This window comes from Haliaeetus leucocephalus, unplaced genomic scaffold (assembly GCF_000737465.1).
Source record: "Haliaeetus leucocephalus isolate CR32 unplaced genomic scaffold, Haliaeetus_leucocephalus-4.0 Scaffold556, whole genome shotgun sequence".
Lineage (NCBI taxonomy): Eukaryota > Metazoa > Chordata > Aves > Accipitriformes > Accipitridae > Haliaeetus > Haliaeetus leucocephalus.
Window position 1 is genome coordinate 7,084,440 of NW_010972992.1, and position 15,606 is coordinate 7,100,045.

The 15,606-nt window shown below is 37.8% G+C and overlaps 1 protein-coding gene across 4 annotated transcripts in view; it reads right to left on the reverse strand.

Moving 5' to 3' along the window:
- The window catches only part of NADK (NAD kinase), a 34,775-nt gene that overhangs the window by 12,775 nt on the left and 6,394 nt on the right, over window positions 1–15,606 (reverse strand). For 2 of the 4 annotated variants that reach the window (XM_010577443.1, XM_010577440.1), the window contains exons 3-5: window positions 10,061–10,274; window positions 4,936–5,019; window positions 323–452 (exon numbers count right to left, since the gene is read on the reverse strand). In XM_010577443.1, coding sequence (XP_010575745.1) covers window positions 323–452; window positions 4,936–5,019; window positions 10,061–10,233 — 387 coding nt within the window. In that variant the 5' untranslated portion in view covers window positions 10,234–10,274. Of the gene's footprint in view, window positions 1–322; window positions 453–4,935; window positions 5,020–10,060; window positions 10,275–14,853; window positions 14,935–15,243; window positions 15,353–15,606 lie in introns of those variants that run through there. The other 2 variants (XM_010577442.1, XM_010577441.1) reach the window with 2 other exon arrangements.

Genomic DNA, 15,606 nt, shown 5'->3' on the forward strand with positions numbered 1-15,606 from the left:
TGGAATATAGATTACATGATACAGTAACACTGCTGTTTGTTCAAGGCTTAAAGCTTTTTATATCTCATTCCCTGTAACTTAGAACTGCAAACAGAATGAAGCAAAGTTTTGAGTTTACTTTTTTTTTTAAGCTCTGTACTTGCAATATTTAAGTACTGACTTAAGCTCTGAAACAAGTTTTATTACTTCCAGTGGCAATGGGTAAAACAATGTTTGCACTATACACTCCTGTACATTCCACATTCAACAGAATCAGTAATTGAGAACAGTTTAGATGTAAAATTTTTAATTATGGTTAAAAATGGAATTTACATTTCATTACCTCAGTAAGATACACACAAAGCTCTTTAAAAGGCTGCAGCAGACTAGCATCACGTATCTTTTTAATAACAAGGACGCTCTTGGGAGGTTTGTTCCATGTCAACCGCTGGCTTGCTGGATCCTGAATGTGCCTAGAGAATAGAAAAAAAGACAATGTTACTACATTTTGCTTTGATAACGTTCTCGTCAGTTAAGAATATATCCTTAATTATAATTGCACGCAGTCCCAGAACAATAGAAATAAGGATGCAATAGATTGTGTTGCAACGATGCCTTTTCCCCCCATGAAACCAATCAGTGCTTTACTATATTAAGATAGTAACAGTATTAAAGTGTCCATTCTTATAACTGCTACCATGCTAGCAACACAAGCAAACGGAGACTTTAACAGAAGCACTACAAAAGCTCCTGGATCAAGTTCTTGAACTGACATCTTCCCTGATGCTTCCAGCCATAATGCTTTCCTCTTATCTTGTCTTAGTGCTCTCTCCTGTTAAGCCAACTCAAAATAAGGAGAAACATCCAATTAGAGAATCAGAAAAAGCTACAGCATAAACATTTTTCCCATCCAATACTCTAAGTCAAACAGCTTAAGTCAATGTGAATTTTAAAAATAGTGCAGTAGTTCCAACCCAAATATTCTTTTTAGCAATGCTTCCTTCAGCACTTTTTCACTGATACCAGTATACAGTCACAGTTTTCTCAATACAGTTTGAAGCCTGTAGATGCAGACACAAATTCTACAGTTTTATACTAAACAAGACCATTACAAGAGAAGGGCAAATAATTAAGATTCACATGGTCATCTGTACGAAATCTTCAAGATAAGCCTCAACAACTATGACAACACTATAGTACATAAACTCTATTCTGGGAAGTCTGCATTTGCAGCTCTCATACTTCCTATGACAAAGCCTCATAAATAAAGGGCTTAAACAGGAACAGATGCCTGTATACTTCTATTCCAGGCAAACATTACAGGTCTGTAAGCATACATAACTTTTGTGCAAAATTTCTTTAAAACTCTAACCTATATATTATTTTAATGTTGACCCCAAAACAAGTTTATCTGCTTAAAGCAGCACAACTACCAATTCAAAAAAAAAAATCCAAAACCAAAACACCCCACCAAAACCAAAAAAACACAAAACTTTTTAAAGTATTTTAAAACTCCTGTCTGCCTATTGTCAGGACAGTATTCTAAGACTTGAGAACCTCAAGAACTAAATATATATATACACAAATAATTTTACAGCTTTCAAGAGGGTTCAGTAAGAGAACACTCATGTTGCTCTGTAATACATTTAGTTGATTTAGGAATACCCAGCTCTATTTTCCTTCTTCATTTATATCTACTTCTAAGCTACATAATTTCACAGTTGTATTTCGCATGTTACAAGCATCCCATCCTTTTCCATATGGTGCAGATATAATCCATAAAGCAAAGCAGATTAGTATAAATGCTGAACAAGCCAAATTTACAAAGAGATTTGGATTTAGCACTTCAAGGGTTAAAATAAAACAGATGATGATACTGGAGGTATAATAACCTGCTCATTTTCCTTTCCAAAATGCCTATACTCTACATATAAATACAGCAGAAACTAGAGATTAATGAAGTAGTCTAATACCAATAACCTTTACTAACAAACAGTGCCATCTCTCCTTCTAAATATCATTATATAACACAGAATACAAATATGCAGTTACACTCGGTATCACACACAGGTTTTCAACATTACATTATGCGTCATCTCGTATTTTACAGTCAAGGAATCATAGAACAGTGGAGGTTGGAAGGCACCTCTGGAGATAGTCTAGTCCAATCCCCTGGCTCAGCGTAAGGGCACTTTGAAGATACCATCCTCGGTCTCAGATATCACCATGAATCTGAGATTACTATGAATCTGGAAGGCTTCCTCTGACTTGACTAACCAACCAATAGCTAAATTGAAAATAAACCAAACCAAAACAAAACCAAATAGGAAGAGCTGCATTCATGTGTTTATTGGTGCCAAACAGTTGCAAAGGAACTAAAGCTGGAGTTTTATATGCTATTTCCAATACAAATTGTGACTAAGGAAGCGTTTTCTATACTAAATTTATAAAATTAAATTCCTCAAATTTCAACACTATTAAAAGGTAAAAAATACAAATAGAGAAACCACCCCAAAACCATTTCAAGATGATCAGGCTATCCTCTAAACCTGGCAAAGAACTAAAGATTGCAGCACTGCTTTTCACTTATAAACCTAGAACTAATACAGACTTCATTCAAATGAAGGACAGTCTGCCTATTTCAACTGTACTCACCAATGCCACGTAGTTCTACTAAATGAAAGATTATTCATAACATGCTCTAAGATCTTCATGTTTCTTTCCAGGAGTCAGGCAAATGCAACAGCTCCAAAAAAAAAAAAAAAAGGCTGAGGCTTTTATCACTTAATAAACTGCTACCTCAAAGAAAACATTTTTCTCTGAATTTTTTTTTCCCCAGTTAAGTATGTCAAATCAGTCCCAATAAAAAGTTGTGAGGCTTTACAGAAAAATCCTGTATAAAACATCTATTACAGATCTTCAGAGGCAAGATTTCATAAGAAAAATCCTATTTCAAGAAAGAATTTTAAAATGGGTATTTAACCTCCCCTCTCCTCAACAACACAAGCACCTGATTCTTTTTTCACTGAATAGTCATTCAATTCTTCTGGTCATCTTACATAACGGTCTTCGGAAGGCAGGTCTTTCAATACAATCATCAACACTAGCACTTAAAGAGACACCAAGACCTTCACTAACTTTTGCCCGTACATAAAAACTAAGGCTTTCTGTTAAAAAATTCTCTCCAGGGAAGAGAGTTTAACAGTATTACTGACTGTAGAGAAGAAGAACCCAAACAAAAGGTTTTTCTTGTTTTTAAAAGCCACAGCAAAAATCTTAAAGTAAGAATAGTAATTTACAATTTAGTCTTCAAATAGTCCTTTCCTTCAATCACCTGAGAGCACCCTTTTCTCCCCAGCTGTTTTGAAGACGGCATAAGCAGCCTTTTCCCCAGCAAGCAGCGTGCATTTAGTATTGCCTGCAGCCTCTGTACTCAACTGATCTTGACACTGTCATTATATACAATATAATGCCAGCCCAGCCCATGGGGAGGAGCACATTTACCAGTCAGGTGGGTAAACATACAATGCAAGCTGGGTTTCCAGATGAACTGCAGCGCTCCAAGCCACCAGCCTCAGAACAGACAGAAAGAACAAGGAAGCTGAGAGTTACTGTACACTGCAAGATTTCCACCACACCCTCGCAGGAAAAGTTATGATACCACCAACCTGTTTTGAGGAAGACTACTACTATTTAGGTAAAGATTTAGGCAACTAAATACTTAAATACCTTATGTTTAACTGAAAAGAACAATGAAATAAAACTTTTTAAAGGGACAAAAATAGGGACCACTAACTTGGTTATCTGTAGAACCCTGACATTCCTCATTTGACCAAGTCAAGACACTATTTATTAAGTATAGAATACAAGGTGTAAAAAGCAACACTTTTATACCACCCAACCTACAAAATTAAAATGTTTATATGCCTGCTAAGCAGAAACCAACCCTTTTTTTCACATTAAGTTCATCTGCAGAGTCCAAAAGCAAACTTGCCTTAATGATATTCATACACTGAAAGTGCCATAGATCAAATACAAAAATTCAAACTACTAGCTCAAACACATAATACCAAGAGAGAGAAGGCTTTCCTCAGATTTCACAGTACACAGAACAATTTCTCCTCCTTTCCTTGTGTTGTCCATAAAAATTTTTGCTCCTTTATCGTTCAGAAACACTGCTCTTTACATACTTCAAGATGGAATAAACGAAATGCTACCAATAGCTTCTCCGTATCATAATTAGGTTTCTATAATACACATGGCAAGTTTACTGTCAATTATGTTGGAAAGTGTTTATTATAGTTGCCATTGTTGACAAACTATGGATTGCAGATTAGGCAAAACACGTCTAAACAAAATTTCAGTACTTAATACTATTCACATGCCCTGCTGTATTTTTATGTGAAATGGTTGATTTTTTTTTTTCCAATATAGATATACTGAGCTGTGAAAAAACTCCCATTAGTTTAGGTAGTAGATAGTGGGCTTAAGAACAACACATTAATTAGTAACGTAAAACCAATAAAATTAATTTCGTTTTATGTCTGCAGGAAGTATTCCAACCGGCAAAACCACTATAAATCCATACAGAGAAATACTGATTAAGTCCTATCACCCCTTGGGAGAAAAAAAACCCAAAAAATTACAATCAAACCCACATTAGATTTTTCAACATGCAGATCAAGCTAATGCACATCTAATGGGGTTTTAGTTGAGGATACAGTTCAGCAGTGCTATCCGTTCTCCTTTGACTGACTTTTTAAATGATGAACATGTGATGAAAACGGCAGGCCAATTTTGGCAATGATGACCCCAAGCTGGCAATCAAGCAACATGAAAATCTCTAAATGTCAGGTAAAATACAAACAATCCTGATTAGGGGGTGAATAGTAGAAAAGCAAACTTTTTTCTTTCCCATAGAATAAGCATAATACCATTCATTCGACAAGTACTTACATAATCGTTTTAGGATTTTGCAGCATACAGGCCTTTGGTCCAAATGTGGTCACTGGGCATGGTCCATGCAAGGAGCGTGTTCTCCTAAATACATATATATATAAAAAAATAATAAATAAATGTGATGACAAACCGGGTATAATTAGCTCCCCAACCACCAAAACCACTTCTTTGAAAAAGCTGCACTATGCAATACAGGGCAAAGTACATTTCTTAATTGTGGTTGACCAGCCAATGTAATTTTACACATATTAGCTCTCACATGTCAAATCTAAAACTTAATTCCTGTACCTACTCCTTGAAAGTGGTTTTAATCAAAGCCTCACTCATAGTTTATCCCTTCCACATACAGAGTAATCACTTCCTAAATATTAGTATCAGGTACATATTCTTCTTGTATTCATTTCATCTTCACTTTGCACAAAGGAAGCATCACAGCCTCAAAGAAGATATGGTCAAGTTTTCTCAAGTTGGTTCTGTGAATTCATGTCAAGCCTGCAAAGATTCTATTCAGTCTCAACTCTTCTCGACACTACAATACAGAACAGTACATGTGTGTCTCAGAGAGACCAAAAAAATGTGTAGATAAATCCCAAATTATAGAAACGTAATTCATTTTCAAGGTCTCACTACTGTGAAAAGGAAAATTCCTATGCTAAAGAAACAAAGCACAGAAAATTCCTGTTTCAGAATGAGCTATATAATTCTTACATATTAAAAAAAAACCTTTGATTTTTTTTTTTTTAAAGCTAGAGTAAGAAGGCACTTAAATAACTGAAGGACACACTTTTCAGCTCCTCAGTTTGTTGTAATCCTAAATAATAGTCAAGATGATAGCATAAACAAGTATTTAACACTTCGAGTACTCAGCCAGGTACTTGAGCAGTAGTTGACTGAACATTTCAGATTTTGTAGAAAGTTATTTAATAACACCGAGAAATTATCAAATGAGATTGGCAACATTCAAAAGAAACTCAAAATATGTCTGTAATAACACTAGCTGAGCGAAAGAACAGCAGCATTCATGTTTTTTTAGGTAATTCGGTAGTCTCACAATCTTCACTTAACAAGTGTGCCTAATCAATTAATTAAAATACAGAGTGTAAGCCAGGACTTTTGTTTACATAGTATAAGCACTTTCTCTTCCATAATATTTTGGCCTGCATTAATGTCTGTTGACAGTGAGCAAGCAAACTACTAAGCATACAAACAAAAAAATAAGCCCAAGGCTGCTGTTGTCAGGCCATGTTCTCAGCAAAAAAACCTACAATGACTAATAGCTGTGTGTCATTAGGGTGTATAAAGGATTAGTCTGCATCAATTCTTAAGTGACTTCAGCTTCACTGCTGCAGACACAATAACCATGATACCTTCTTTTCTGTATTTCTTGAAGCACTACATCTTATCGAAGAGCACACAATTTTAGAGCAGGACATGCAGAATGATTAAATGTGGTATAAATACACATAAAATAACTTAATGAGTGCTCTTCATCTCAATAAGGTACGATAACATATATGAATTAGGTTTCCCAGTGTAAGGCTTGACAAGCATTTACAATGAAGTCTCCAACACCAAGGCAGTACCTTCAGATTTTTTTTGCCATGGTCAAGTCACAGTAATGGTGTCCTGATCGTTTAAGCACTTTTTGTTGCTGTTTAGATCTCTGTACTTAATAAATTAGTAAAATGCAAATCCTTCAATTCTAAGGTATATGGAGATACCTATCTGCAGTACCAGGCCGTAGTTTTGAATAGGTAGGAAAAACTCTAATTTTTTCCATTTATTTATCTAATAAGAGCTAATATGATCTTTGTCTTCAAATAAGTAGGAGCTCTGAAATGTCATTTATCCTCAAACTTAAATCCCACCCAGAACACAGGATTACTCCTAGCTCCAGGATGAGATTATCTGGAGCAAGTCAGAACCATTCTGCCTTACTTCCCTCACACATCCTTGAACAAATCTGCAAATGGGAGCAAAACTTATTCAAGTCATGTAACTGTTGAAACATTATGTAAATGCTATTAGATTTATTCCATTAAAAAAAAGGGGGAAATATGTCCTTCCTGTGCTTAATTCAATTAAAACACAGGAACTGGTAACTAACCTACTGCTTGGCAGTAACAAATCTATTACTGCACTACCTTCTATTGTGTATATTATAAAGTAGCTCAGAGCAGCCTGATGACTCGCTCTTAGTATAAAAAATCCTCCTCAGAAATCTAACAAAAATGAAAACCAGATGACAGGTTAAAAAGATATAATTAAGGAATAACAGCAACATCTTATTTGTTGCATGCCTAATAAAATAGGCGTGTGTACGATTTGAATTCCAATAATGAGAATGGGTATTTAATTTCCTACATTTAACACATAAAAGTTATTATTTTTTTCCATTTGTAAGTCTAGGCATGACTAATCCAGTCAGATAAGAGTATTACTAAGTGTTTTATAGAGTTTATGTTATTTCTATTAAAACAGAAAAATGAGTAAGGACTGACATAGAGATTAATGTGTGTACCAATACATTTAAAGAAACAGTAAGTCTCTATCTACTTGTTAACAATTACACTCAAAATCGGGACAGTTAAATAACACCCTGGCAACATCACCTCCCACTTCTTGCTCCACTCAAGTAACTTGCTTCTCCCAAATAACTCTCTTTTTTGCCTTCTTTCAACACAGGTCGTTATTCCATGCCACTCCCAGTAATTGGCTAAACTCTGTTCCTACAAGAGGCATTAAATATCCATATCTGACCTTCATGACATTCAAACAAAAGTTTTCTCTGCAAGCTCTAATTAATCATTGGTATACATTTTTGTTGAGATTTTACTTGGTTTTAGTAATAACCTATGCACTATTCAAGCAATAGAAGGTAAAATGTTTGAGTGAACAGAATTTAAAGTTGTTTGTAGTAAGACTGTCTTTGCCAAGAATAAGCAGCAACACACTGGAAATTATACATCTTTTAGGAAAATATACTTGCCAGTTCAAAGCAGATAGGCAACTACTTCAATCTGAATACTACATAGCAAGCCCGAGATCACTTTCTGGCATTCTACAAAATGCCTTGTGACAATTTTGCACTAAATTGAAGACAGCCAGTGAATGAATGCAGAGCATCTTAATGAAAAAAAATCTTGTAAGGCATAACCCTAATTCAAACCCACAATGGGTAGGGTCTACAAAGATCACTTCTAGTTTGAAAAAGTAGTTATTTAGCTAGAAGATAATAATACACAAAAATTTAGACCACATGGTCTTTTACACAGGTTGACTGAAGTCTACATTCTTAAAGGTCTAAGCAAAGAGAAAAAAACCCAGTTTTACAGCATGCTTTTAATGTAAAGTCTTACATATTGACTATGACACACAACACAGTAGCTAGAACAGTACAGTCAGAGCACAGTCCTTTGTGAACATTTTCCAAAAGCGTTAAAGTACACTGACTTTCTGAACTACATATGCGAAGCAACTATTTTCCTAACCTTTTAACCTCTTCAGGTAAAGGCTTTTAGTATGCCTCCCTTCACCATAAAGCTTCCCCCTGTGATCTTCAGCCTCACCCACATATGCTCTGCCTTGCAAGAGCATTCCTACCAGCAAAGCAGTAACTCTGGACGAGAATTTCATCTGTTGAGAAACTCCTCCATGATTCTGTCCGTGCTTTTATAGAGGGCCACAATGTAAGTAAAAGTTCTGCTATGCTTCCCACAAGATCAAGACACGCTGCTACCACAGCAGGCTACTCAATATTTACAATGGGTCCAAAGATCACAAAAATCAAAAGTTCTGTCCAAGCTGTCCATGTGACAAGAGCCTTGCAACTAGATTAGAAATTTGGCTCAAAAAAAAAAAGGGGGGGGGGACGTTTCTCACCGCTGTGAAACTATCTGCAAGCACAAACCTAGTTTGCGCTGCCTCACATTACCATATAACTTAAATACTTATACAGGTTTTTAATACACAGCACTAAAGCTCTAGCTAGAGCATTTGCAAAAATCTGCAGAAGTGTCTCTACTGTTGATTAATTCTTTTTTGAGACTGTGAACTCTGCAAATACCTGTTTTGACAGCCATACCATTTTGATTACAGGTCTGCTCTTAGTCTACCCCCAACCTTTAACTTCCTGCCTTCATTTTGGACTAACAACCTTTTGAAGTACGTTTTAAGAATCCCTTGAAAGCAACTTGCTGAGCAAGAGGTAAAGTTCTGCCTACTAATTAAAGATAGGGAACCAAGCACAAAACTGTTCCTTTCTTGTGACCTGAGCTACTATGAAGTTACGAATTAACATAGCTCAGTACAGATGCATTTGTATTTTATTTCTGGAAGGTACTTAAAATTTCTGAAGCTAGGTTGAAATATGACAAGTATCACAGTAGTCAAAGTTCAAATCTACCCCAAAACCCTGAAAGTCAAGTACTTGTGCACAACAGCTTCCTCATACTTGAAAATATTTTGTTTATCTGCTTATGAACAATAACCTTCTAATTTTTTATACTTTAAGGACTTCTCCTAGCTGGAAAGATACCCATACTTTCTTCACTAACTTTCTTACTAAGAAATAATTTCAATACATGATGCTACAGATAGCAGTTTTATGTGCAGTTTGTCTTCAAAAAAAGGATCTACTACATTTCCCATAGCCATTTTTAAATGCAAACACGTCACTGAATCCAGACTCTGACATACTCATTTCAGACAGCATTTAAATGGCACATACAGAACAAATGAGTGATGTGTTGTCTTGCTGAAGCTATATGTGCACATATAGAATGTTGCCGAAATATCTACAAAAAGCAGTTCGAGATCTCCCAAGAAACACTGAAATAGAAGGCAAGCCTCACAACCAGCCAGAAACTATTTACATGAATGTCAGTTTAGACATGGCTACTTCAGAAAATCAAGCTCTTTTCACAGCATGAACCACAATAGGATGGTTCACTAATCACCTCCCTCTCTATTTATTACCACAAAACACTGTTTTTATTTCTGTTCATTATCGCTTGTCACAGCTGCAAGACTATGGTTATATAAAAAGAGGAGCAAAAATTAAAACGTAGATAATTTTTTTTTTCTTAAAGGTAGCAACAATGGGAAGAACCAAGATCCATACCGGAATTCTTTGGTGCTTCCTAGGGCTGGTGAAGCAGACAAACTTCGTGACTTAGCTCGTCCCCGGCTAGTACTGCTCCACTCCTCATCATCATGACATGTTGAGCAATGATAAGCAGAATCTGAGCTCACATCAGCCTTACTGGTACACAGTTTTTCTCGATTCATCTCCATACTGGAAGTGAAGGAACCTCAGCGAGAGAGAAATTCGATTCCTGTGGAAAAACACCAGGAGAAAGGGAACAGGGAGGAGAGAGAAGAAAAATGTCAGTATTAGCAAAGCTAATAGAATAAGTATTAAACACTGAGTTTACACACTTTGATAAACGCTTCTAGAAAGGATTTGGGCAATTGGTAGTTCTTCAAGGTAATAAGAAGACACTGGAAGGAAAAACAACTAGAATTAAAACGCGTATGTTCCCAGATTAAGAAGGGCTCATTACTAAGTAGTTTCAAGACTAGCCCAGAGTCATGTCTCCAGTTATACATGGGATATAATATATTTGTGTTAGATACTGAAGAGGAAGAAAAGCTTTAAGTATTTGCCAAGGAATCAAGACTCAGGAAAAACTAAAGTCTCCTATTAAGCTACACATATATTGAAAAAATAAAACTACAATACTCTAAGCTATAACAGAAAAAAAAAAGTCAAAAGTAAGCACAAAAATAAAGCAATAAAGATAACCTTAATAAACTTCAGTTCTTCAAAAAAATGAGATTAATACCAAGCTGAGAAGAGACAAAAACAAGTTCGAGGACAATACCAAAGTTCTTAAATCATTTGTGACAAACTGGGGATATGGTCCAAAACAAACAAGATGAAATAGGGACAAATGTGAAGTATTTCACTTCCACGAATAATCAGCGCAAATAAAAGATAAACAGCTAGCTAGACAGCAATTTTGCAGAAGTAAAAAAAAAAAAAAAAAACCCACAAAAAAAAACCACCAAAAAAACCCACCAAAAAACAAACTAAATAACCACCCTTCCCCAAAAGTACTAGAAATCCTGTATGTAAGTTCCCATCATTATTTGAACCAAGTAGAAGAAGCCTTATCAGAACATAAAGCAACTTTCAGTGTATGAACGAACACTGAACTATAAACAAATAGTATCTAAGATAATGCAGTCCAGAGGAACAGCACATTCCTTAAGTCAGTTGACTTCAGCATGGGGAAAAAGTTAGTTCACTAAAAATTTGCAGATCTTTTTAAAACAGTTTCATCACTTTGGAGGCACTTCCTACTGTATCGTGTAGAGAATAGACCATAACATTATTGTAACCATTAAAATGGACTATGGCTCTGGAAAATACTCATAGAATAACAATATTTGGTTGTAAAATTACCAGAGGATGACAATCTCCACAATTTTACAAGTACTGTTTCACAGCATCCCAACTTTTAGATAACAAAGCATCAGTAAAATGAAGTTGTAATTTTAGATTGAGCACTGGCTCAGTACTAAATTAGACAAAACCACCATCTAATCAAACTAGAAAATACTAGCCTAGATTAGGCTTACCCTAAGAGAACACCACTACAAAGAGGTACAATTACTGTCAGCCACTAATAATTTATAAGATTCTGCACTTGTAAAGATATCAGTGTTGTTGGTTACTCATTGCTTAGCATCACCTGCAACCATGACTTGGGAAACAGTCATTTCAACACATTTATAATTTTTTACAGCTAAAATTTAAAAAAATGTAACACTATTTATAGACAACTTTAAGCTCAATATAAATTTTGTGCCAGTTAGTTGATTTATGCACCTAAGTACTCTGGTTATGCAAGCACATATGTAAAAGAGACTTTAAAATCTGACTCAACATAAATTAATTTTAATAGATTTTAATTTGTATTACCTTTTGTCACAACCTCATCAAGCTTCAGGAATACATCTCTGGCTGGTTGTTCCTGAACCAGCTACAGAAAACAAGTCATTCAGATATCCAAGTTTCAGAAAAGAAGCCACTTTAAGATGAGATATTCAGTATCTCTGACTGGAAAGGGTCTTTCAGCATCTTTGTGTGCATGAGGAAAGTTCTTACACTGTTTGCTCTTTAAGCTTCTCCAGCATCTTTATATACCCAGACTTCCATACACTTTACCATCTTTCTGATTTTTAAGGAATTACAGATCTGACTATATCTTTACTGGAATACTATGCTCTTAGCTAATATTAACCAAAACTATTATAGTGAATCAAAACTAATGCTTAGTATACGTGAATACATTCCATTTTGTAGAATGAGCCAATAAAAATGCTGGAGATAATTATTCATCAATGGAGGAGATCAACTCCTCAAGAATAATCCAGACAGGGAAAAAAAACCCACACTGGAACTGCTGGAGGAGAAAGAGCAGATACCAACAACCACTGCAACTGTGTTTTATTACCAAATTTAGAAACCAGGTATTTCCAAAAGAAAACCTGTCCTCACAGAATTACCTTAAGAAATTGTACAGAACAGTTGTTTTTACCTGTATCATTATTTAGCTCTTAATACAAACTGCTGCTAAACTATTTCAGAAGTATTGAGAGTGAAAATCAGTGGAGAGCATCTCCTCTCCTCCTCATCTCCTCTTACCTATCCCCAATAGCATATTTCTCAAAGACATTCCTATACCCACATACCGCACTACACATCCACTCTCAAAAGCCAGAATTGTAAGTAATTATTTCTTAAAAATCTGCACTGAAAAATGGGCATACACAAAAATATGACAAGCCCAGGCAGTTAACAGTACATCATTTTCCTTTACTTTCCCATTACATAGGTTATCAACTCCTCATTCCTTTTTATCCAAACACCAGGAGCTTGATCTGGGCCTAGGAAAATAAAAATTACAACAGCAGTTAACAAAGCGCATGGAAATGCAACATCTGTGAAAGCAGTTCATGGAGAACTAGTTCTCAGTAACTTCACAGCTGATACATATGTATCCTATTTCACAGCATCACCCTTAACTAAGAGGTGCAGAGAACAAAAATTTATACAGTAAACAATAAATAAAGTGTGTTTCCAAGTGACTTTGTTTGAAGTATCTTCATCTGACAGGTGCTGCCAGTAAAGAAAATCAGATTAGAACAACACTGGAAGTAAGACGGTGTACAGACCTACTAAATACAGCCTAAGAACTTGATATTCCTTCCGTGTAATACTTTCCAATTCAGGATGTTTTAACTACAGCTTACACCATGTACTGTTTAATTAACATTCCCTCATAAGACCTTTATTAAATAAGCAGAATTGACATAAGGACAAAACTATCACTGAACAGCTTCCAGGATTGGATCCAAAAAGTTTAAGCATATGTCACAAACTAGTGAAAAGGCTGCTCTGGTCTAAGTCATGTCCAAAATTTTAAAAAAAAAAAAAAAAAAAAAAAAAAGCATTTAGATGTTCAGCATTACAGAATGAAGGACAATCGAGAAAGTGTTAATATTCAATATTAAATTTCTGTGATGGTGACATGAAGTACCCAGTTGAGTCACCTCTCACATGTATCCAACCTTTCACTGTAGTTTCCCATCTTCAACTTCTCTGTCATTATAAATGAATGTTCCCATGAACCAGAACTTCACAGAGGTTTCAGCCAACCATCTTTATACAGAAGGATACAATACCATAACATCATCAAAGCTTTACTACACTGTTCAACTATTATTAAGGAATTACACTCCAGGTAGACTGTAAGAGTCCTAGTTACAAAGGAGTCTGAAACAATTCTACTAAGCTTTCATATATATGCAATCCACACCCAGGTGACCACGTAAGAGTTATGTGCACTCGCATCTTAAAAAGCCATCTTCTCAACTATTTGATCGCACTGAAGAGCATACAAAGAAATATGACCTTTTGATGCAAGCAGCTACAAAAGGAGCATAAGGCTGCAAATCATCAAGCGATTTAATTTCCTTTTTAATGAGCATGCCTGTAAGCTGTTGTTTTGTAACAAACTTTTCCTGTCAAATGCGTTGCCATAAATCATCATGATTAGAGGACTACTGCAGGGTCCATCCTGACCAAATACTCACACTACTTTTAACACGCCTTCAAGACTGCAGCATTTCTACTAATTTCTTAGAAATTGTATCAGCCATTCAGAACTCCTCATTTTGTACCTTACTATCAACTTTGTATTAGGCCATAAGAGGACAACATTATATCCAAAGATGGTATCACTTGTCCCGTTGCTACAGATCCCTGTTTGCTTAATCACTTAGTTTTGTGGAGAAGGTTTTTTATTACTATATTTTGCTGAAGAAAGCGCTCCAATAAAGGTTACATGTATATGACTCCATCCCTAAGGCACTAAACCCCCTCTCATCCAAAAAAGAACAACTGTAGCGGGCAGACAAAACTTCATTTTTGGTTTAGTTTAGAACTTCGTATTCTAGTCTGCCTGAGGAAAAAACCCCAAATTAGTATTCCATATTGAAATACAGCAGTCTGACAGCAGTTAAAATTTAGTAGCGTGTTTTTTGATTACATACTCAAGTGCTATTTCTACTAAAAAACAGATAGTGTGACTATCACGTGTTAAATATCCAGGGAAAACAAGTCCATTTGTTAACCCTTCCGCTTCGGAAACACCACCACATTCCCCTACAATACCAAGGAAGAGTCATCAATAACCTAAACCTCACCGCCAATCCTTTAGTCAGAAAGGCGGACGTTAAGACAAACGAGGAGGTGGATGGCACACGCACACTCCGTGTGGGACCGGGAGATCGCGGGCCACATCAAGCGGTTCTACTTGCTATCCTTTCGGAAAACTATCCTACCTCAGGGCTCCTGTCCCCTCACGTTACTAGCGCGCACCGACGGTGCGTTCCCGTTGAAGAGTCCTCCCGGGTTTAGCAGCCGCTCCCTGGAAGCCGGCGAAAGAACCGACAACCCGCAGTTTCCCGAGGGCCGCCCCAGGCGGCTGCCCCGGTCACCGCCGCCGCGGGAAACGACCGCCTCAGGGCCGGGTCGGGCCGGCGGGACTCAGCCGCAGGGGATGCGGGCTCCGCCGCTCCTCGCCCGCCCCGCCTCAGTGCCCGGGGACGGCAGCCCCAAAAACGGGGTCGCCCCGCAGCCGGCCCCGCCGCGGGAGGCCGCTCGGCCCCGGCCGAGCTTCTCCGGGGTGCTCCCCCCTCAGCGCAACCGCCCTCCCGGTTCCCCCGACTCACCGCGGGGCCCCCCCCCCGGCCTGCTCTCCCGCTCGACGGAGCGTCCCGGCCCCCTCGGCCCCTTTCAGAGGCCGGCACGTCGACCCCGACGGTGGTGGTGCTGGTGGCGGTGGTGTTGGCGGTGGCGGCGGCCGCGGTCGCTCCCGGGCAGTGAGCGGGGCCGGCGGACCCTGCGCGCCTCCATCGTCCTCTCCCCGCCTCCTCAGGAACGTCGGCCCCGCAGGCGGGGCAACGCGCATGCGCCACAGCACCGCCCTCAGGCTGGGCGACCCGCCCTTGCGCAGCCCGGAGCGGGCGGGGCAGCACCCGCCTGCGCGGGCTCCCACCGGCAGCGGCAGCGCGGCTGCGCATGCGCGGCGGCGG